We start from the raw sequence: 24,951 nt of genomic DNA on the forward strand, positions 1-24,951 counted from the left end.
TCCATCGGGTTGAGTGCCTTCCTTTTTCTTACTGACCTTCTACTTTTCCAAGCATGATGTCCTTCCTGATAACATGTCCAAAGTATGTGAGATGAAGTATCACCATTCTTGATTCTGATGAGCATTCTGGCTGTTCTTCTTCCAAGACAGATTTGTTCATTCTTCTAGCAGTACATGGTATGTTCAATATTCTTCGCCAACACAACAGTTCAAAGGCATCAATTCTTCTTCTGTCTTCCTTATTCATTGCCCAGCTTTCACATGCATATAAGGCGATTGAAAACACCATGGCTTGGGTCTGGTGCACCTTAGTCCTCAAAGTGATATATTTGCTTTTTTAACACTTTAAAGAGGTCTTTTGTAGCAGATTTGCCCATTGCTATGTGTCATTTGATTTCTTCACTGCTGCTTACATGGGCGCTGATTGCAAATCTGAGTAAAATGAAATCCTTGACAACTTCAATCTTTTCTCCATTTATCATGATGTTCTTATTGGTCCAATTGTGAGGGTTTTTGTTTTCTTTATGTTGAGGTGTAATCCATATTGAAGGCCATGGTCTTTGATCTTCATCAGTAAGTACTTCAAATCTTCTTCACTTTCAGCAAACAAGATTGTGTAATCTGCATATCACAGGTTGTTAATGAGTCTTCCTCCAATCCTTATGCCCTGTTCTTCTTCATATAGTCCAGCTTCTCGAATTATTTGCTCAGCATACAAATTGAATAAATATGGTGAAAGGATACAACCCCGATGCACACCTTTCCTGACTTTAAACCACACAGTATCCCCTTGTTCTGTTCGAATGACTGCTCCTTGATCTATGTACAGGTTCCTCGTGAGCACAATTAAGTGTTCTGGAATTCGCATTCTTCGCAATGTTATCCATATTTTGTTATGATCCACACAGTCAAATGCCTTTGAATAGTCAATAAAACACAGGTAAATATCTCTCTAGTATTCTCTGCTTTCAGCCATGATCTATCTGACATCAGCAATGATATCCCTTTTTCTACGTCCTCTTCTGAATCTAGCTTGAATTTCTGGCAGTTCCCTGTTGATATACTGCTTCAACTACTTTTGAATGATCTTCAGCAAAATTTTACTTGTGTGTGATATTAATGATATTGTTTGATAATTTCCACATTCTGTTGGATTGCCTTTGTTTGGAATGGGTACAAGTATGGATCTCTTCCGGTCGGTTGGCCAGGTAGCTCTCTTCCAAATTTCTTGGCATAGATGAATGAGCTCTTCCAGCACTGCATCTGTTTGTTGAAACATCTCAATTGGTATACCGTCAGTTCCTGAAGCCTTGTTTTTCCACTAATGCCTTCAGTGCTGCTTGGACTTCTACCTTCAGCACCATCGGTTTTTGATCATATGCTACCTCCTGAAATGATAGAATGTCAACCAGTTATTTTTGGTACGGTGACTCTGTGTATTCCTTCCATCTTCATTTGATGTTCCTTATGTTGTTTAATGTTTTACCTGTAGGCTTCTCCAATATTGCAACTTGAGGTTTGAATTTTTTCTTCAGTTCTTTCAGCTTGAGAAATGCTGAGTGTGTCCTTCCCATTTGGTTTTCTATCTCCAGGTCTTTGCACATATCATTATAATACTTTGTCTTTTCGAGCCACCCTTTGAAATCTTCTGTTTAGCTCTTTGACTTCATAATTTCTTCCTTTCACTTTAGCTACTCAACATTCAAGAGGAAGTTTCAGAGTCTCTTCTGGTATCCGTTTTGGTGTTTTCTTTTTTTCTGGTCTTTTTAATGACCTCTTGCTTTCTTCTTGTATGATATCTTTGATGTCATTCCACAACTCGTCTGGTCTTTGGTCATTAGTGTTCAACACATCAGATTTATTCTTGAGGTGGTCTCGAAATTCAGGTGGGATATATTCAAGGTTGTACTTTGGCTCTCATGTACTTGTTCTAATTATCTTCAGTTTCAACTTGAACTTGCATATGAGCAATTGATGGTCTGTTCTGCAGTCAGCCCCTGGCCTTGTTCTGACTGATGATATTGAGCTTTTCCATCGTCTCTTTCCACAGATGTAGTCGATTTGATTCCTGTGTCTTCCATCTGGTGAGGTCCATGTGTATAGTCGCTGTTTATGTTGGTGAAAAAAGCTTTTTGCAATGAAGAAGTCACTGGTCTTGCAAAATTCTATCATGCAATCTTTGGCATCATTTCTGTCACCAAGGCCATATTTTCCAACTACCAATCCCTCTTCTTTGCTTCCAACTTTCGCATTCCAATCCCCAGTAATTATCAGCGCATCTTGGTTGCATGTTTGATCAGTTTCAGACTGCAGAAGTTGGTAAAAATCTTCATGTCTTCATCTTTGGCCTTAGTGGTTGGTGCGTAAATTTGAATAGTAGTCGTATTAACTGGTTTTCCTTGTAGGCGTATGGATATTATCCTATCACTGACAGCGTTGTACTTCAGGATAGATCCTGAAATGTTCTTTTTGATGATGAACACAATGTCATTCCTCTTCAATTTGTCATTCCTGGCGTAGTAGACCATATGATTGTCGGATTCATAATGGCCGATACCAGTCCATTTCAGCTCACTAATGCCTAGGGTATTGATCTTTATGCGGTCCATTTCATTTTTGACAGCTTCCAGTTTTCCTAGATTCATACTTCATACATTACACATTCCAATTATTAATGGATGTTTGTAGCTGTTTCTTCTCATTTTGAGTCATGCCACATGAGCAAATGAAAGTCCTGAACGCTTGACTCCATCCATGTCATTAAGGTGGACTCTCCTTTGAGGAGGCAATTCTTCCCCAGTTGTATTTTGAATACCTTCTAACCTGAGGGGCTCATCTTCTGGCACTGTATCAGACAATGTACTGCTGCTATTCATAAGGTTTTCACTGGTAGACTGACAGGTCCTTCTCCTTTTCTGTCTTAGTCTGGAAGCTCCACTGAAACCTGTTTACCAAGGGTGACCCTACTGGTGTTTGGAATACTGGTGGCAAAGCTTCCAGTATCACAGCAATACGCAAGCCACCACAATACGACAAACTGACAGACATGGTAGGGATGAGTATAGTAGGTACAAAAGTACCCATATTGCCAGCTTTATAGATTTCTTTGGTCAGTGTTTCCCTTGAGATTAAGAGAGATTCCATTTTGTTGAAAGTTGAAAAATAGAATATTCACAATAGAGATAAACATTGAAAAATTGTTTCGATTATTGTAATTATTTTAGATAGAGGTATGGTGAGGTCCTTTGAATTGTTCAGAAAGAAGTGTCTTTTCTCTTTGGTACCTCAGGAAAGAGGCTCGAATACCTGTGGCTAAACTGCTTTCCAAAAATAGTTCTAGAGAGTGAGAGCTGACCAGAAGTGCTAACTCAGCTTATCATTAATTGTGGGAATGTAGGCTATGGGTTAGAGAATTAAAAAAGAATTTCCACTTATGGGGAAAAGTGGGAAATACAGGGGCAAAGCTATTTTTGACTGTCTTCTTCAAAGTAAGGTTTAAAAGGAAAGTTACCAGGATATTTGTGTTTAAACCCTCAAAGGTTTGGGAAAGATCCTATATATATATGTGTGTATATATATATATCAAATTAAGGTTATTTGAGGAAAGTTCAATAAAGAGGCCATTGCAGAAGTGTGGGCAGGCTTTAGGGAAAGCACAAGGGACAGTGTGTACCCAAGGTGGTAACAGTTGGGACCTCATGGGATGAGGGGAGGAAGTAGTTACCAGAAGCTCCAGACCAAGAGGCCAGAGCTGACTGATGGAAGCTGTGACCCTGCAAGGAGGGGGCCCAGACATTTGTACTCTGATCTCACTCTCCTCCCTTGATCTCATGTTCTCTGGTGCTCCCTTTAACTGCAGCCAGAGGGCAAAGGAGCCCAAGAAGCACTGCAGAGAGTGGCTCTGGAGAGACAAGGGGAAGACCCCAGCTCAGAACCCGAGTTTGGAACGGCTTCCTACTGCATCTGCTTTTCACATCTCATCCATGGGCTATTTTAGTCTATCCACTAACCCAGAAAACCTCATTCCCCAGTAACTAAATAACTGACCTAGACAGAATGAGAGAAGAAAACCATGCCATCTCGTTGTAATATTTGTGTGTTCTATATTGGCAGCACATAACAACAACAGCAATATATGGAATTAATAGGAGTCCCTGGGTGGCACAAACGGTTAAGCACTCGACTACTAGCTGAAAGGTTGGCATTTCAGATCCACCCAGATGCACCTCAGAAGACAGGCCTGCCAATCTGCTTCTGAAAGGGCACAACCTTGAAAACCCTATGGAGCATTTCTGCTCTGCGCACATGGGGTTGCCAAGAGTTGGAATCAACACAACAGCAACTAACAACAACATATGGAATTAATAGACTGCAAGGAAATGTCATAGCTCCCTAAAGAAGTTGTCTTAGTCATCTAGTGCTGCTATAACAGAAATACCACAAGTGGAGGGCTTTAACAAACAAAGTTTATTCGCTCACAGTCTAGTAGGCTAGAAGTCCGAATTCAGGGCCCCAGCTCCCAGCGAAGGCTTTCTCTCTCTGTCAGCTCTAGAGGAAGATCTTTGTCATCAATCGTCCCCTGGTCTAGGAGTTTCTCCACGCAGGAACCTCAGGTCCAAAGAATGCACTCTGCTCCCAGTGCTGCTTTCCTGGTGGTATGAGGTCCCTCCATCACTCTGCTTACTTCTCTCTTTTATATCTCAAAAGAGATTGGCTTAAGACACAATCTAATCTTATAGACTGAGCCCTGCCTCATTAGCATAACTGTCACTAATTCCATCTCATTAACATCATAGAGATAGGATTTAAAACACAGGAAAATCACATCAGATGACAAAATGGTGGACCATCACACCATACTGGGAGTCATGGCCTAGCCAAATTGATACACATATTTTTGGGGAACACAAATCCATGACAGAAGCTATTTTGTATTTCTGAATTCTTTTCATAATCAGGTTCAGTCACCTTGTTTGTTACCACTTGTGATCAGCTGTGTGCATTCCTAGTCCTTTCAACTTTAAAATTTCCTGAAAATTTGAGTTGGGCGTTTTCTGTCTGAGCAGTTGAGGCCTTCTTAAATTTAATGGTCCTGTAATGCTTACCATGCTTGACTGCTAACCAAAAGTTTGGAGGTTTGAGTCCACCCAGAAGCCCCTTGGAAGAAAGGCCTGGCGATCTACTTCCAAAAAATCAGCTAGGGTTATGGAGCACAGTTCTACTTTCACCCACAGGAGCACAGTACTACCCTCACACACATGGGGTCACCATGAGTCAGAAATGTCTTGATGGCAACTGTTGGTTTATGCCCTGTTTTATATGTTTAGAATCCTAAAAGTAACCTGAGACAATTAAGCGCCTGGAAAAGATATATTACACTGGTTACGAGCTCGGAAGTCAGACTCCCTGAGTTCGAATCCTGACTCTGCCACTTATTAATTTTGCAACCTTCAGAAAGTCCCTTGAGCAGTCTGGGCCTCAGTTTCCTCATCTGTAAAAGGGAGTCATAACTTGTATACACCTCCTCAGGTAGTGGTGAGGATTAAATGTGACAACGTGCCCTTCCTTCCCACAAAGGCTGGCACGTAGTGAGCAACCAGTAAGTGATGACTATTGTTATTCTTGTCTCTTCCTTGCTCTTTTCCCACCTCCCTTTCATTCCTACCCTCAGCTTCTGCTTTAACTTCTCCACCTACAGCCTCCATGAAACAGACCCTCATCTTACTTGGCATGTCTCCCTCCCCTTCCCTCCTGTGTTGATTCAGATTGTGAGCACATCCAACGCCTCCCAGACAGTCACCTTGGTGTACGTGGTGGGCAATCAGAGCACGTTCCTCAACGGCACTGTGGCCAGCAGCCTTCTCAACCAGCTCTCAGCTGAGCTGGTGGGATTCTACCTCACCTACCCACCGCTCACCATTGCTGAACGTGAGTATGTCCATAGCCTACAAAACTGTTTGTTGTTTTCCTAAGGCCTGTCTCCGTATGCGGAGTCCCATAGTGGCACAAATGGTTAAATGCTTGGCTGCTAACTGGAAGGTTGGTGGTTTGACACCACCCAGAGGCACCTTGGCAGAAAGGCCTGGCGATATGTTTCCGTAAAGATTATAGCCAAGAAAACCTTTGCAGCTCAGTTTTATTCTGTAAAACATAGGGTTGTCATGAGTCAGAATCCACTCACCAGCAACGGGTTTTTGTCTCTACTTGGCAAACATCTATTGAAAGCTTACTATGTGCCAGGTTACATACCACCTCTATTGTCATAAAACAACTGGAATATATGGTAATTTGGTGTTGAATTGATGAAAAAGTTCATTGTGCATTGAAAAATTTGATAACGTTTCCTAAGCACTCATTATGTTCCTTTACCTTTACAAATCTATTATCTCATTTAATCCTCAAAACCGCCCTATCAGGTCGGTGCAAAATCAGCCCCATTCTGCAGAGGAGAAAACTAAAGTACCAAGAAGGCTAACAAGATGCCCACTCTCACATAGCTAGTGAGAGGTGGAACCTCGGGTTCAAACCCAGGCAATAGCCTTCAGAGCTTACACTACTGCCTGCTAGGTCCTCTGTCCTTGTGGCAATCTGGGTTGCTGGGTTTTCTTCCGCTTCTGCCATCAACAAACATTCATGTGCCATCAGCCCCTGCTCTGGCTATAGATATAATGCAGCTCATTTGCAATTAGTGTCGTGACTTCCCTTAATGAAGTCCCTGTAGTCTTGTGGGCTTGTCTTCATCTAATGCTTCAGTTACATAAATCTCATCACCATGCAGCAGGCATAGACTTCGAAGACGATGCAGCCTGCCTTCTGTACCCAAACACTTAATTGGTAGGCAAAGAAAAAAAGGTTTGTGCTCTTCAGTTTCATCATTGGTACATTGCTAAAGGTCACTGGGTACTTTGTTTAAAAACATATATTAGCAAAAATCATCTTATAATTTCCTTCTGTGGTGGTTTTTGATACTATAAATAAATGAGATAATGTGTGTCAGAGTACTTATTAGCACATAGTGGCCACTCAGAATTTTTTTTTTGAGTCTTTGTTTAATGGCAAAGGAGACTTGGTGGTGCAGTAATTAAGTGCTCAACTGCTAACCAAAATCTCCGTAGCATGAACCCACAAGCCGCTTCACGGGAGAAAGATAAGACAGTCTGCTTCCGTGAAGGTTACAGCCTTGGGAACACTATGGGGCAGTTCTGCTCTGTCCTGTAGGGTTGCTATGAGTTGGAATTGACTCAATGGCAATGGGTAAGGAAAGATGACTCTGGGTTTTATTAAAATGATGATGTCATAAAAGATGCTATCATGTCACATGGCAGCAAGTGAAGTTGATTTTTTTTCATGATCTTGATATTTTGATAACAACAACAACTGAGATTTATTGAGTTCTTACTATGTGCCTTGCATTGTGTTAAGCCCTTTACAGGTATTAACTCTAATTGTCACTAAACTTGTAAAGAAATACGGGGCCATTTGTTACAAATATTTGGTTACTGAGCTTAGTCCTTGGCACTGGAAGAATCCATGTAAGAGATAACCATCCTTAAAAAGGTTAGTGATGGTTGGATAATTTTAAAGATAAAGCTATAGATAAAACAGGTTCAAACTGTGGATTTTTATAATGAAGACTTTCAACTTAGGAGGGTTTTGATAGAAAAAAATGAAATAACAGAATCTACAAACTCTAGAAAACTCTTCATCTGAAAGTTAGACCTTTACTAAATATTTCATTTTTCTATACAGCAAGATATCTTTGGTCTGTATACCTAAAGCTCCCAAGAATGATAGCTTGGGAACTGCTTGATATTTTGTTCCCTGTGTCTGTTTTCCTTGAGAATATTCACATAACCTATAAAAGCCTTTTGATGTATTTCTTGTTTGTTTTAGCTCTGGAATACCCCAACCTTGATATATCAGAAACAACCAGAGACTATTGGGTGATTACAGGTAACCTGTTGTTGCTGTTTTTGTTTTTCCCCCTTCATGCTCTCAGGTTGATTTGTTTTTTAAAACTGCATGCCTACACCAATGTTCATTGCAGACTTATTCACAACAGCCAAAAGGTGGAAACAACCCAAGTGTCTATCAACAGATGAACGGATAAACAAAATGTCCTATATTCATAATGGAATATTATTCAGCCATAAAAAGAAATGAAGTTTTAATACATGCTGTGACATGAATGAACCTTGAAAACATTATTCTGAGTGACATAAGTGGGATACAAAATGACAAATATTGTGCGATCCCACTTATATGAAATATCTAAAATAAGCAAATGCGTAGAGACGGAGTTTAGTAGTGGTTAGCAGCAACTAGGGGGAGGAAGAAATAGAGTGTTATTGCTTAAGGGATACTGAGTTTCTGTTTGGGTTGATGAAAAACTTTTGGAAATGGAGAGTGGTGATGGTTGCACAACACGATGAATGTTCAAGTGTGAGCAGTTCAAGACCCTATGGAATGGGCAGAAGTTAGTCACCACAGTGACAGAAATTGCTGGATAAACGAGGTGCCACTGATTCCTTTGCCCTGTCTCCTCACACCATGGGATAAATCTGTATCAAGATGGTTGTTTTCTGGATTTCCTCACCTTTCTACTCTTAAACTGCTCTGCTCTGAGAAGCACAGCTACCTGCCTTCACTGAAATATACCTCAGGCTGAGATTTGGGGTAGGATTGCAAGTCAGTGATCATCTGCCAAAAGGTGCAGCTTTTCCATGATCAGCTCAACCACACCACCAGTTCATTCTTAAGGAACTGCAGACTGGGATTGGTAGGTTTTAGCTTTCAGCTTTTGGGAGTTATTCTACTAACAATCTTTTGGGAAGAATAAAAGAGTTCCTAGGAATTCATCGATCAGAATGTTCACACAAATTAATTTTTTTCTAACAATGCACACGAAGGTAGCAGAAGCCAGTGTGATTCCAGCTGGTCCTTCTAACCAAACTCATTTTTCACTGTTGATAACTGAGGCAAGGGTTGCACTGGACCAAAGGCTGAGGCTTGGCCATCTAGCATTCCAAGAAAAATTTTCCCATAAGCATTCCTTTTATTTTGCATTCCATCCCGGTCTGCCTGAACCATGAAATAGTAGGTTCTCCTGTACTAGCTGCTGTAGCAGTGCCCTGTATCCCGGGCAGTTAAGAGTCCTGGAGTCTTTCTCTGGGACCCCTGCCTAGCACCTTCCTACAGAGATGGCTTTTTAAGAAAGCGAAAATAAGAACACAGCATTCCAAGGAATCTGGCATTCCTTTCTCCTTCCATGCTAGGTGCCTGTCCTTCATCTTTACTGCCTCCTTTTTCCTATCATGCTCAGCATTTTATGGCTTCTAGCCAGGCAACTTGAATAGAGGACTAACCCTCCACTGCAGGCTGGTTTTAGCTCTTGATTTATGTAAGAATCTTTCACAGCATTGGTAGTGTAGGTTTTAGTTTTTCCCTCGAGGGCAAACACTTACCAAAATATGCAGCTTTTTTCGTGGGAAGAGAAATTGTCCTGTGACTTCTACCTGTTTCCTGAGACCTGTGGAAATAAACCTTTAGGTACTTACAGTTATATAGAAAATAGAATAAAGTTAATACAAAAAAAAAAAAAATCCATCACTGAACAATGTCACTGCGTTGTACACTTAAAATGCTTAAATAGCAAATATTTTGTTATATATATTTTACCACAATAAAATTAAAACAAAACTGCATGCCGTTCTGTGATAGGATTGCCATCTTTTCTTGGGTCATGTCTTGTAAGTCAGGGAGTTCCTTCTATAGGACCAGAAGTGAGAGGGGTAAGCTTAGGGAAGAAAAGACATCACACGGAACATGAATATTAGATAAACAATTCAAAACAACTAGCTTTAAAGCCCCATGAAGTAGCCTCCTGGTAGTTACAGCATGAACCTGTGGATGTCTAGGGCTTGTCCATGTGAATGGTTGTTTATGTCTTAGTTCCTTGAGGCTACTGTAATAAGATAACACAAGGTAGCTGGCTTATAAGAACAGAAATTTGTTATCTCAGAGCTCTGGATGCTAGGAGTCCAAATTCTGAGTGTCAGCAGGACAATGATCTCTCTGTCTGTCCTAGAGGAAGACCCTTCCTTGTCTCTATCAGCTTCTGGTAGCCCCAGGCATTTCTTGGCATTCATTGGCTTGTAGCTGCATCTTCATGTGGCTGTCTTCTCCTGTCTGTGTCTTTTCTCCTCTTTTATAAGATTGGGTTAGGACTCACCCTACTCTGGTATGACTTCGTGTTAACTGATAACATGTTCAAAGACCCTGTTTCTAAACGCATTAACAGGTATTGAGGACTAAGAATTCAACATATCTTTTTGGGGAACACCATTTAATCCATAACAATCTAAAGTTGATAAGCCTTTCTGCACTGCCCTAAAAAACCCATGTTAAAGCAAGAAGACTGCTGGGCATGCCCTTTTCTCTCTCCCATGGGCGTGTGTCCCATACCCACACTAACACTGGTGGAGCCCAGGCATGTCCTGACAGTGTGGGCGGATGGAAGTTGGAAGGGTGTTTTGGTGGCGTTTTCTTTTTTTCCTTGACATTTCCCAGCTGAGCTTTACGAAACAGCAAGAAAGTTTTTTTTTTTTTTTTTTTCAAAAGCCAGACAGTAGCTCTGAAAATCAGAGAAGCAAGGATTAAGAACAAGAGGGAGGGGACAGATGTTTGTAGGAGGAAAAAAGACCAGCCCAGAAAGGGAAGAAAAAGAACAGCAGGAGGAGGGAGAAAGATCCTGCAAGTCATGAAAGACTCAAACTTCCCTCTTCCCTTCCCCAGCTTCTACCTCATTTGTAGCCCCAGATGAGCAATAGGTGGGCTTTTGCCTAAAATACTAACTAAGGCACACACAGCCCTGCTTGATGAAGCCTGCTCAAGACCGCTTCTATATTGCAGAAAATTGTGTTTCTTTCCTCCCTGCAGAGCCATAGATATGTGGAGATTATTTTACCTGCCAAGAAGGCAAACCCAGAGAACATGTTAAAAAAAAAAAAACATAGAGAAGATAGAGTGTATGCCCAAGAGGGAGACAATGCTAACCCAGTGTTTTAGTTATCTAGTGCTGCGATAACAGAAATACCATAAGTGGATGGTTTTAGCAAACAAAAATTTATTCTCTCACAGTTTTTGAGACTAGAGGTCTGAAATCAGGGCACTGGCTCTAGGGGAAGGCTTTCTCTCTCTGCTGGCTCTGGAGGAAGGTCCTTATCTCCTTTCAACATCTGTGGGTCTGGCCTTCCTTGGATGTCTCCATGTGTCTTGGCATCAATCTTCCCCTGGGTCTAGGAGGTTCTCAGCACAGGGACCCCAGGTCCAAAGGACGCACTGCACTCCCGACTCTTCTTTCTTTGGAATAGTGATGTCTCTCTCTCTGCTCACTTCTCTTTCCTTTTATCTCTTGTAAGATAGAAGATGATGCAGGCCACACCCCAGGGAAACTCTCCTTATGTTTGATCAGGGCTGTGACCTGAGTAAGGGTGTTGCGTTCTACCATAATCCTCATTAACATGACCTAATCCTGCCTCATTAATATAACAGACAGCTCACTCCCAAATGGGACCATAACCACAGGCATAGAGGCTAGGATTTACAACACATCACAAAACGGAGGATATTCAGATCACAAAATGGAGGACAACCACACAATACTGGGAATCATGGCCTAGCCAAATTGACACATGTTTTTGGGGGACACAATTCAATCCATGACACCCAGCAACACATTTTTGAAGCGAGCAGATTATGTAACATTTACAAAGTCATGTTTCCCTCACAAAGTATGCTGCTTTTTAACTTGCAGATATTTTCCCGTTAACTTTCAGTAAACCAAACCCAAAACCCGTTGTCATCAACTCAGTTATGACTCATAGCAATCCTATAGGACAGAGTAGAACTGCCCCTATAGGGTTTCCAAGGAGCAGCTGGTGGGTTTGAACTGCTGACCTTTTGGTTAGCAGCTGTAGCTCTTAACCACTATGCCACCAGGGCTCCAACTTTAAGTAAAGGTTTGCATTAAATAACACATCCACTCTTAAGCGTAAGGTGTGTGTCCTGAATAATCTTGACTCGCCTCTTCCTGACATACCCATGTCTCTCCCTGTCTCTTTTCTAATGACATATCTTAATAAAAAGCTCCGCACATGGTCTTGTTTTCAGGATTCTCCTGCGACTTAACCCCTGCCCACTCACTTACGTAGCCTTCTTTTGTTGTTGTTATTGCTGTTGGTAAGCAGAATAAACAGTGGTCTTCATTACTGTGTTTGGGACTAGTTGGAACAGTTGGTTAGTACTTGGTGCCCAGGAGGGCAGGGAGGACTGGACCCAGGTCTCAGGATGACCCACCTGCCTTCCCTTTGGCCCATGACCATGTTTTGAACCTGGGGGCAGCACCTCCAACCTGCCCTATCATTCAGAAAAGAGATGGGGGAGCTTGGGGGGCTAAGAGATGAAGATAGCTTTGGGCTGTGTTATTTGACCTGTTCAAACCCATGGCCCCCTCAATAACCACTCCACCCTTAACTCCCCGACATTCATCACGGACACTCTATCTTCTTATTGCTAGCAGTCAAGATGAATAGGAGCAACTTTCTGTAGTTTCCAACCAAACTTATATTAAATTGGATATTCTATAGATTGAATGGTGTCCCCCCAAAAGATATGTTGAAGTCCTAATCCCCAGTACCAGTGAATGTGACCTTGTTTGGAAATAGGGTCTTTGAAGACGTTATCAATTAAGTTAACAGGAAGTCATATGGGTTAGGGTGAGTCCGAATCCAATCTTATAAAACTTTTTGCTTTTTAACCAAACTTATATTAAATATATTTTTGCACACTGTACACTACTGCCCTCCCAGAGTGTGGGTCACTCTTTGATGCAACATCATTTGCTTAGGGTGAATCCTAGATCCCTTCTTTACAGAGAATCCAGTGGCTACTCTGCTGCCTGTGAGTCCTGCAGTCGAGTTTATATAAATGAGACCAAACAGAAATGTACAGACTTAGGCTGCTGCCTGACAGAGGTGAGAGCCCATCTTAGGTTTATCCAACTAACTTTATTTCCCCCACAAGAGTCAAAATATCCCAGTCCCATGAACTGAGGGATTTCTTCTGGTCTCAGCTCTGCTATTTACTAACCTAATGAGTCCTTGAGCATGTCACACAGGCCCTCTGGACTCCACGCTCACACCTTTAGAATGAGGGGCAATATTAGGTGAGTTCTAAGAGTCTTTTGGAGCCCTGGTGGCACAATGGTTAAGAGCTTGGCTGCTAACCAAAAGGTCAGTGGTTTGAATCCACCAGCTGCTCATTGGAAACCTATGGGGCAGTTCTACTCTGTCCTATAGGGTCCCTGTGAGTCAGAACCCAGAACTGACTCGATGAAAATGGATTTTGTTTTGTTTTGTGTTGGTTTAAGAGTCTTTCAGCTCTAAATGTGTAGGATTCAACTATGAATAAAACAATTTAGCTAGAGTACGGAAAGCTAAATCAGGCCTGATCGTTGGAATTTTAGAGCCCAATGTGATTGTAAGTAAAGGGGGAGTAAGGGAACAGTGATGTAATAGTCATTGAATCTTCTGGACAAAGCTCCTGTGAACACAACTGCAGACTTGCCCAATTCCTCTAACCTTAGTCAGTGGTGGCTGAGGGCGGCAACCAGGACCCTGGCTGCTGGGCTGAAGAGGCTGCTGTCTTCCTGAGCGCCCATGCCAGGGTTCGAGCTGCCCTGCAGCAGCTGTGTCGCTGCTTGAGGGAAATGGTCGACCACTCCCTTCCCCACTCCCTTCCATGCAAGCAGAGAGGGCCAGGGAGCCTGAAGTCGGCAGCACTTACCAGGGAAGGGAAGAGGAGCCACCTCCTGGAACGCATTTCGGTTCTTTCCATGTTGTTTCTCCTCTGTAAAGATGTGTCTAGCAAAGACATAGGCACATTTTAACAACAGCAGCTAGCGTGTACTGGTGTCCCATTAGGTGCCAGGCACTATGCTATAAGCATTTTTTTTATGAATTATCTATTCTTCACAATGACATAATCAGGAGTAGATTATGATCAGATGAGGAACTGAGGCCTGGAGAGATTTAGTGATTTTCCCAAGAAGACACAATTAATAAGGAGTCAGGATTCGAACTCAAAGCCCTGGCTCCAACCCTGAGCCTTTCCCCAGATGCCTCCCAGGAAGAACACATTCTTTTTGCAAGTAGAGGCAATGAGGCATGTGCGAACAGTCCCATGCTGATTCCATGTAACTCTGTGGGAGGCACCCACAGCCTCCTGCACTTTCCTGGAGGCTTATTATTATTATTTAATTTATTGGGATGAAATTTACAGAACATAAAATTAACTATTTTAAAGTGACATTTAAATGTTGTGTAACCACCACCTCTATCTAGTTCCAAAACGTTTCCGTCAGTCCACAATAAAACCCCTTTAAGCAGTCAGTCGCCTTTCTCCTCTTCCTGACCCTTGACAACCACCAATCTGCATTCTGTCTCTATGGATTTATCTCTTCTGGAGGTCTCATATAAATGAAATGATACAAGTATGACTTTTGTGTCTGGCTTCTTTCATGTAGCATAATGTTTTTGAGGTTCCTCCATGTTGTCGCTTGTATCAGAACTTCATTTCCCTTTATGGCTGAGTAATATTCTGTTGTATGTATATGCTACAAATTGCTTATCCATTTATCTGTTGATGAACATTTGAGCTGTTTTCGCCTTTTGACTATTGTGAATACTGCTACTATGAACATGAGTGTACATGTACTTGTTTTATTTGAGTACTTGATTTCAGTTCTTTTGGGTATATACTAAGAGTGGAATTTGCTGGGTCATATGGTAATTCTATGTTCAACTCTTCAAGGAGCCACCAAACTGTTTTCCACAGTGGCTGCACCATTTTACATTCCTACCAGTGATATTCAAGGATTCCAATTTTTCCACATCCTCACCAACACTTATTATTTTCCGTTTTTTGGATTGTAGCCATCCTAAGTGGGTGTGACAGAGCCCTGGTGGCACAGTGGTTAAGCACTTGGCTGCTAACCAAAAGGTCAGAGGTTTGAACCCACCAACCACTCCATGGGAGAAAGATGAGGCAGTCTGCTTCCTTAAAGATTACAGCCTTGGAAACCCTATGGGACAATTCTACCCTGTCCTGTAGGGTTGCTATGAGTCAGAATTGACTGACAACGGGTTTGGGTTTGGTTTAGTGGGTGTGAAGTGGTACCTGATTGTGGTTTTGATTTGCATTTCTCTAATGACTCCTCCGGAGGCTTTTATTTTGACTGTTGTCTTTATTTGATGTCTGCCCTTGAATCCTTAGGGAGAATTCCCATAATGTCATCCATGATGATGCCTCTCCACCGTCCTGTATCAGCTTTCTTGCTCCTGTCCACTGGTCAGGAGCCACGAACTCAGTAGTAGTACTTGAGCAATTTGTTATGTAATTTTACAAAGAGGGCGTCTTTGAGCCAGAACACGCACAGGCTTTCCTTTCTTGTGCCAGGAGATAGACTGGCTGTTCCTGGGACTGATAGCTCTGTTAGGGGGAATCCTGAGGGGCCTCTCTGGGACCCAGCACAGTGGGAACAACGCAGGAGCGTTTTACCTTTGTTGACAGTAATTCAGTTGACATATGAGCTGGGAGCCACTCACAAGGGCTCTAGAAAGAGAACTGCTTTATACCCTCCATGGGGATTATTGGCATTTATGGCTTCAAAGAAGTAATTCCTGAGACCCAGTTGTGGGTTTTATTTCTCTCTTGATCGGTTTTAAATGTGATTCTTTGTGTCTTGTTGCCGGTGTTTGATCTGGCCCTGTATAGAATGTGATCGTTAGTGTTAGCTACTGGTGGCGCCCCATTGCACCGGATGCCATAACAACAACATGTCCTTTATATCCAAGCTATGTCCATATCCCGGCGGATGGGTGGTGTTAATGATCCTTGGCTGGGCTGTAGTAGAACAAATTCTATTAAATGAATAATCTTGTATTATGTTCCTGGATCATGTATGTTTTGTTCTCTTTAGAAAGATGGGAATTGCTTTAAGCATCTATGATTGCAGGGATAATTGTCTTTGAAGGCAGGGTTTGTGTGTTTGGGATGAAGTGTGCTTCCCAAGGGATATGGAGTAAGGGCTGGACTTTCGGGGTACACAGAAAAAGGCAATCACCCCCATAGTAAGTGACCCCAGCAGTCCTGGGAGGGCTCTAGTATTCATTAAAACCCTCCAAATGGTTAACGTGCTCAGCTGCTAACCAAAAGGTTTGGAGGTTTGAGTCTACCCAGAGGCATCTCAGAAGAAAGGCTTGGTGATCAACTTCCAAAAAATTAGCCATTGAAAACCCTGTGGAGCACAGTTCTACTCTGACACAAATGGGGTTGCCATGCATCAGAGTTGATTCGACGGCAGCTGGTTACCGGCACATGCACTAACCATTGCTTTTAATTCCATCGTTAATGCCTTGCCTGTTGACTATAGATATCCCTGGGTATAGATGAAGCCCAGCAGCTGATTTTATGGCCGGGGTTGCGGTGGGGAGTGGGATGGGAGAAAAGATGGGAAAGAAAAGAATTCCATTTTTTTTCTATGCACGAGGCACTGGGCTGAGCCTCTTTATACATCCTGTCTCACTTAAACCTTAGAGCCTATTAGGAATATGTTCTCTGTGATGTAGACTTTCTTATTCCCTTTTTACAGAGAAGGACTTGGACTCAGAGAGCTCCAACTGGCAAGTGGGTCCACAGCGGGCAAGTGATAGAACTAAGAGACAGCCCAGTCTTTCTTTTAAGCTGTCCTGCTTCTCAAATGGGAGAATACCTGAGGGGGTTCTAGGCATCTTCAGGGGTGGACATCAAAAGGACCCCATAGAGGAGGAAGGGATGAGGACACAGAACAGCGTAGTTTGCCCAGGTGTGAGGGGCTGAGTTATAGGAAAGTGCTCAGATTCCTCAGCAAAGCTATGAAGGAGGAAAAATAAAAAATTTTAAAAATAAAACATCGGCAGCCCTGAGCCAAGGCTTATGAGTGGGAACCAATAAAAAACCAATTAGCCATACCTGCGACTGTGCTGTATTTCCATACGGACCTTTAACAACACACATTCTTTTAAATAAAACATGAGTTTAATAAAGCAGCATTAGGGATGTCACAGCTCATAAAGGAGGGAGCCCCGGCTTTTGGAGTTACACAGACTTGGGTCTGAACTCTGACTCTGCTAGTTACTAGCTGTGTGACCTTAGACAAGTCATTTAACTTTTTCTGCATCTGTCACATGTGGATAATGATTCCTAACTCCTGGGGTTGTTAGGAGGGTAAAATGAGGTAAGGATGGCCAGGCCCTAGGATGGGGCAGAGCACAGTGGCCCTGTGTGTGCAGGCCCAGTGGCGGTTGTGGTTCCTGAGTCAGCAGAGAGTCAGCCCTCTGAGCATCCCCTCTGCTTTCTGCCTCCACAGTGCTGCAGGGCGTGGACAGCTCGATGGTGGGCCTGCACAACCAGAGCTTCGCCCGGGTCATGGAGGAGCGCCTGGCCCAGCTCTTCATGATGTCCCAGCAACAAGGCCAGCGCTTTAAACGGGCCACCACGCTGGGAAGCTACACCGTGCAGGTGAGTGTGTGCAAAGCTCTTGGGGTTTTCTCAACGGATGTGCTTCCCGAGACTAAGCCACGCTGTGTGCAGAGAGCGCTTGTGCTGCAAACTGGTTAAGCCCTTTAGTCAACGCTGCTTTTCGGTTTAGGGGGTTGATGGTCCTAACCATCAAGAACATGAAGGAGGGTGAGAGTTAGTTAGCACCTCAGCCCACCGCCTCACTACTCTATTGGATGTTGCTGTGGATCTAAGAGTCTTTGGTGGTCTGTGAGGACCTCCTCACGAGGTAAAGCAATGATTAATTTTGTGTGCCTGGTTTGTGGTTTTCCCTCTGGTTCCACCCCTGTAATTTACAACTCTCCAAATGGCAGAAAGGAAGTCTCTAGAACTCCAATGGCTGTGAAATGGGATTTCCCTGAGCTGAGGGAGAAAAAGAACCGCCATACAATCCTGGTGTTATTTGTAAACCTAAGAAGCCTAACACATTCTGAGTGTCTTAAAGGGACCAGGGAGACGTTTTTTCCCTTGTTTCTTCTAAGCACTCAGGTCACTTGGTCCCTGTGGCTGCCCGGAGAGTCTGAGAAGCAGATCACCTGCTAACCTCACCCTTGGAGAAATCTTGGTACGAATCATTTGCTGTTAAATTGAAATACAGTGAAGTTCTTAGATATTTAAGAACTCATTCACCTTCTATCTGGTTCTACTAACACTCTCCCCACCTCTTTCCCCACTAGGAAAATGAATAACATGCCCAGGTTTCCCCTAATAAAATTCCTTCTACATAGCTTGCATCATCCTTCCACCCAGAGACCTTTCTTCTGGGCCCAGATAATTTTAAAAGCAGAGCCATCTTCTTGAAAGTGTAGATTTAAAGATACTTCTCTAGTTGATATGTTTGAAGAATGAGTCCTAAGAAGAAATACATATGGCTAATAAACATTTTTAAATACTTAACTCCATTTGTATTCAAAGTAATGCAGGTTCTAACAAGATCTCCTTTTCACTTAACAAAGATTAGTAAAATGATATTATCCAGTGTTGGTGAGGATACAGTGAAATGGGCACGTTCAAATGCAGTAAATTGGTATGACTGCTCTGGAGGGCGATTGAGTAATTTAGACATCAAGAGTCTTTGAGAGGGTCCCAAACTTTTTCCTGGAATTCATTTTGGGGAGATAGAGATGAACACAAAGATGTATGGGTGAGTACAGTGTTTCTCAGATGGTGCCCAGAAAATGGTCCTATGAGGAGGTCTGTGGCAAAGGGGCTCTCTGGTCAAATCAGTCTGGGCAAGTCTGCATCCCATATCCCCTTCTTGAAGATTCTCAAAGCATGTTTGTATATGAAAAACTCTAAAGAGACCTGCAATAAAGAAATCTCCTTAACTTTGCTCAATAAGCTGCTTTCCAAATTTAAATGTCAAAAGACCATTGTTTTCAGTAACATCTACTTTCCACCAACATTTTATTATGAAAATTTTCAAACATACAGAAAAAATGAGAAAATTGCACAATGAACACCCGTATACTCACTATCTAGGCTCTATGATTAATATTATACTATATTGCTATTTTATTTTCAATATAGTTTTGTTTTTGAGATTCATCAATGTGGTTGCGTTATTCAGTAGTTTATTTCTTTTGATTGCTGAGTAATCTTTCCTTGTATGTATACTATAGTTTGTTTATCCATTCTTCTGTTGAATGACACCCGGGCTTTTTCCAGGTTTTAGCTATTATGAATAAAGTTGCTGTGAATGTTCTTCTACAAGTCTTTTTATGGCCGTATGTTTTCATTTCTCCTGAATAAATACGAGTGGAGTTGCTAGTTCATCGAATCAGTGTATGTTAATTCTATAAGAAACTGCTAGACTTTTTTCCAAAGTGATTGTACCGTTTTACACTGTTGCCGACTGGCTGTGTAGTTCCACTTGCTCCACATCCTCTCTCTTCAACACTAGGTGTTGTCCTTATTTTTAGCCATTCTGGTGGTATATAGTGGTGTCTCACTGTGGTTTTAATTTGAATTTTCTTAATGACTAATGATGTTGAGCACTTTTTATGTGCTTATTGGCTACCCATATATCTTCCTTTGTGAGCTTTATGGTCAGATCTTTTGCCCGTTTTTTACTGAGTTGTGGTAATATCTTTTTTTTTTTAATTGCTAAATATAACATACGTACAAACACGTATAAAAAAGTGAGCTTAAAGAACACTAACTTAAAACAGAACAAAACACAACCCAAAGGTTAAAAATATTACCCTTAAAGCTTGCTTACCCTAGAAGGTCCTCTTATGTGCCTTCTCTGATTGTACCTCCTTTTGGTGGTGCAGTGGTTAAGAGCTCAGCCGCTAACCAAAAAGGTTGGCAATTCAGATCTACCAGCTGCTCATTGGAAACCCTGTGGAGCAGTTCTACCCTGCACTATAGGGCCACTATGAGTCAGAATCAACTCAACAGCAACTGGCTTGGTTTTTCTGTTTTTTGTTTTTTTCTGACCAAAGTTCCAAAGTTCAATGTGATTCTGAATCTTGTGTTAAATCATTCTTGTGTTTATAGTTTTTGACTCCCACATGTGTATCCCTAAATAGTATATCATTTAGTTTTGCCTGATTTTGAATTTTATATCCTGTGATTTATTTCTTTCACTCAATATCAGGCTTTTGTATTCACACATATTGATATAAATAGCAGTAATTTGTTTATTATCACTACTCTGTAATATTTCATTGTGTGACTATACCATAACTCACACATTCTACCATTAATGATTTTTTGATGTTTCCAGTTTTTTGCTATTATGAACAATGCTGCTATAAACATTTAAAAAAATAACTTTTTTAATACCCTATGAAACTCGAATTCTGTAGAACGTTTTGGTACATGCTATATTATAATGTTTATCAGTTGTTAATGATAATAGTGAAAAGTTGATATCAATCTAAATGTTCAATGATAAAGGATTGGTTAAGTAAGTTTATGAGGTACCTATACTCCTAGGTGTACTACATAGGAATACTATATAGGTGTAAAAATTTGTTTTATGTATTTATAATATTTATAAATTGTTAATTAAAACTGAACATTAGTAGCAATTTAAATGATTAATTATGAAGGACTTGTTAAGTACGCTTATGAGGTATGCATTGAAACATCATGTAGAAATTAACATTTACACTTTTGTTGTATTTAAGGCCATTTAAGGCTACAAGGAAAAACGCAAGATATGATACTATATATAGGGCGTGATAAATAATTTTGTAAAAAACAAGAAAAAAAGATTTGTGTGGGAAACAGCAATGAATAGAAGCAGATTCTCCAAAATGATAACAATAACTAGCTTATGATAGAAGGATTGCAGATGACTTTTATTTTATTTTATTTCTTTATACTTTTCTGGATTTGCAAATTTTCTGAAGTGAATATGTCTAACTTTTAAAGTGAGAAAAGATAACAAATGTTAATTTAGAAAAAGAACATCATGTCCCCAAGTACTGCTTTTATCAGACATCTTTTGAGTTGCAGACATATACATTACTTTTTTCCTTTCTGACAGTTGCAGGAATTTGAAATTAAAAGCCTTGATTGAGACTAACCTAACACGCCCTGATTTAACGAGACGGCCTATTTTTAATTGCGGTCAGAGTCCTGTGTAGGAGCCAGAAAACATCAGCTTTCCAGTGTTTTTTTCTTCAACCCCGAATTGTTCTGTCTGGATGTTCATATTTTCAGAATCTTTTTTCTCCTCCAGTCTGCCCCTCCATCCACAGCAGGGCTTCTTAAGGCGTTGGTGATAGGGAGGCACACAAAGGCTGAAGTCTAAAATTCATGTTGTGGGCCCACTAGCCGCTGAAGGCTGCAGCAGTTGGGAGAGAGCCTGCTGATGGCAGGGTGAATGCAGGTCAAATGCAACGTTGATGCCAGATGCGCTGTAAACATGGCCTCTCTTTTTCCGAAAGATGGTAAAGATGCAGCGTGTGCCGGGGCCAAAGGACCCAGCGGAGCTGACTTACTACACCCTGTACAATGGGAAGCCTTTGTTGGGGACTGCAGCGGCCAAGATCCTGAGCACCATTGACTCCCAGAGGATGGCCTTGACCCTGCATCATGTTGTCCTTCTGCAAGCTGACCGTAAGGGGATAGCCTTTTAATTCATTATTTTTCTGCTAATCAAGGTGATTCCTAGAAACCCATGTTAATGGACCCAGAGCTAAACATATTTCTGTTCTAGAAGATTCTTAAATCAATCTGCTGTGTTTCCTGTGTGACTTAAAGCAATAGGTTTTGGGCAAGTAATATTTTGGGTATTAGAATGATGGTAGTGATATTGCTTTTCCCCCAAGTCCTACCCACTCTTCCTCCTCGGTATAATCTAGTGAATAGCTATGAAAAATCAGTGTAGCTGAGATTGTATTTGTATACTGGGGGAATTAAAGATAATTTAATTCAATAAATATTTATAGAGTACTACATGAACTGTGCTAGGTGCTGGAGGACATGCAGAAGCAAGCAAGACCTGGAGGAGGAGCGTGAGTTAATGCAGGTACAAAGGAGTGTGATGCAGGAAAGTGCTGCTAGAAAGCAAGGTGATATAGGAATCAACAGAGTTTGCAGGTGATATAGGAATCAACAGAGTTTACATTGAATGGGGCATCTGGAAAGAATTAATAAAGGATATTAAAAAGAAAAGCTACCTCTTTGAATACCCTCCCTAGTGACAGATACTCTGCTGGTTGCTTTACAGAGATTATCTCATTTTCTGCTGTCGTTGGAACATAGTTTAGTCATCTCCAAATTACAAGTGAGGAAACCAAGGCTCAGTAAAGGTAAATGACTTGCCCAGCATTACAGAGCTAGGACTTTGGTAGCCAGGATATGAATCTGGATCAACCTGACTTCAAACCTGTGTTCTTAACTGTGTTACACTATGAGATTTCAGCAGAGGGAGAGGAGGGCTGGGTATTCTGGAAAGACGGTGCAGCAAGAGCAAAGGAATGGAGGTGAAAAGCACCAGGTGTGCCTGAAAACAAGGAGTTCAAATTGCCTGGAGTGAGGAAACAGGTGGAGGAGCAGATGCAATTAGAAAGGTGTATTAACTGGGGGACTTAGGCCTTGAATGGCAAGGGAAGGAATGTGAGCATTGTATGACTGGCGATGTGGAGCTGTTGGAGATTTCTGAGCTAAGGAGTAATATCATTGGAACTGCCCCTTATTTAGGGAGGTTAATCTGTCAGCAGTGTCAGGAAGGGTCAGGATGGAAGGAGACAGAATGTGTTGTGACCATGAAGTAAGGGCCTTACCATGGCCCAAGGGTTGGGAATCCAAAGGAGGACTGTAAGTGGGGAGAGGGGTAGGAAATGGGGAGGGAGTGGAAGGTGAGAGATTGCGTGATAGAAATTTTAGTATTTGGCAACAAGCTTAGGGCATGGGAGACCATCTCCCATTAATTTCCCAGTTGGTTTCTACACTCCTTGAGAACCTGATACCTGGCTCACGGTTTTCTTCCCTCCTGTCTTCTTCCTTCTTCCTGAATGACTTTTGCTCCCAGGGTGATGGCCCAGACCACATGCTGTGGTGGCTCTCACTTCTTCTTTGCCTAGGAATGATGGTTTCTGTCTGCATTCTTGATTTTTGAAATGACCTTTTTTGACCAAGATTCTCTTCCTTTGCATTTTCCCCCTCCTTCCTTTTAGGCTCAGTCCCCATCTCTGGTCAACGACTTGTTTCATCTGTTTTGCTGCATCCTCTTTACGTGGGTTTCCATAGGTTTCCGCTCTCCGGGAGCAGATGAGGAGAGACAAGCCAATGAGAAAGAGGAGGAAAGGAGATTTTTTAATTCCATTGTCTGCTAATGGTTTTGAGGTCAGCACTTTGAATAAAGAACCATGGTGCTAGATGACCACCTTGTCCCCGTAAAGGAGAGTATAACGCTGTCTGTGTTCCCGTGCCTTCTAAATCACTAGTTCTAGGGCCGAGACGGGAGTGGGCAGTGGCCACTTGACCTTTCCACCTCTGGATGATGGTGCAGCATTTGATTCCTTAGAAGTGGCTGCATTTCAGATGTAGGTTTTCATCTGCTCCATTTGCGGTCCTGGTATACAGGCCCTTTAGGGTGGTTATCCAGCTGCTGGAGTAGGGAAAAGTCTTCCCATGGAGAAGCAGACTAAAACCAGAAGTAGTTTACCATTAGACGTTTATCTCAAAAAAGGCCACTTAAAGAAAGCAGTAGACTGACCCTAGGAGAAGGAACTCACATGCATTCATTCTTTCAACAAATATCTTTTGAGCACCTACTATGTGCCATGCACTGTTGTAGACACTGGGAATGCAGCAGAACAGAGCAGACAAAACCACTGCCCTCATGGAGCTGACGTTCCTGAGTGTACAGATCAGATGAACAAAATAAATGAGTGATGTGTTAGATGCTGATGAGGGCTGTGGAGAAAAAGTAAGCAGGGAAAAGGCTCGGGGACAACAGGGAGGTAATGGTTGCAATTTTAAATTACAGAGGGCTCAGGGAGAGACTCACTAAAGAAGTAACCTTTTCAGTGACCATCTGAAGGAAGGGAGCAAAGGAATGATCCCTGAGGATATCTGAGGACAGGGTTCCAGGCAGAGGGAAGAGCAAGGGCCAGAGGCAGGAGGTGCTTGGAGGGTTGGAGGCCCAGCAAAGAGGCCGCTGAGGGAGGAGAGATGGGGTCGGGTGTAGATAAGGGGCCAAGATCACTGGGGCCTTGTGGGCTGTGCCCCAAGTGGGATGGGGAGTGGGCTGGGAAGCCGCAGAAGGGTTTGGGCAGGAGAGAAACATGGACAGAGCACTCAATAGCTGTTGGGCACTGGGCTAGACTCTTCCCAGCATTGACTCACACCAAGTTAATGAATTCATGTTTGAGACAGAGGTGACAGCATAAAAACAAACTGGGAATATTTTTTAAGGGTTCCTTCTCCTTTTAACATTTGTTCTAGATGAGAATAATTTATCCTGAGTTTGGATTATTCTTCATTCCTCTGACAAATACTTTCATGTGTATATGTACTTCCATTCGTATGTGTTAACTCAGGAACAACTTATACCGTGTACTGTTTCGGAGAAATAACTTCAAAAACATCTAACCTCCCTGGAGCTCAGTTTTCTCGTCTGCAAACTGGGGATCAGAATAGCGTAGGTGAAGAGCCGATCACAGTTGCCCCTCAGTAATGTTGGCCCTTTTTCCTATCTTCCTCTACTGCAATTTTTTCAAATTAAATAACCATTTGTTCCTTTTCACCTCTGTACATGAGTTTGTACTTTCGTATCATTATGCCAATGAATATAATGGGTTTGGATGGCTTCAGTTGACCTAACTTGAC

The 24,951-nt window shown here is 42.0% G+C and overlaps 1 protein-coding gene across 1 annotated transcript in view; it reads left to right on the forward strand.

The window, feature by feature from the left end:
- Positions 1-24,951, forward strand: part of KIAA1549L (KIAA1549 like) — a 125,811-nt gene that overhangs the window by 14,109 nt on the left and 86,751 nt on the right. Inside the window, exons 6-9 of the mRNA XM_004369773.1 lie at positions 5,766-5,928; positions 7,894-7,953; positions 17,468-17,619; positions 21,561-21,732. Of these exons, the coding sequence (XP_004369830.1) occupies positions 5,766-5,928; positions 7,894-7,953; positions 17,468-17,619; positions 21,561-21,732 (547 nt within the window). The remainder of the gene's footprint in view (positions 1-5,765; positions 5,929-7,893; positions 7,954-17,467; positions 17,620-21,560; positions 21,733-24,951) is intronic.

This window comes from Trichechus manatus, unplaced genomic scaffold, assembly GCF_000243295.1.
Source record: "Trichechus manatus latirostris isolate Lorelei unplaced genomic scaffold, TriManLat1.0 scaffold00006, whole genome shotgun sequence".
NCBI lineage: Eukaryota > Metazoa > Chordata > Mammalia > Sirenia > Trichechidae > Trichechus > Trichechus manatus.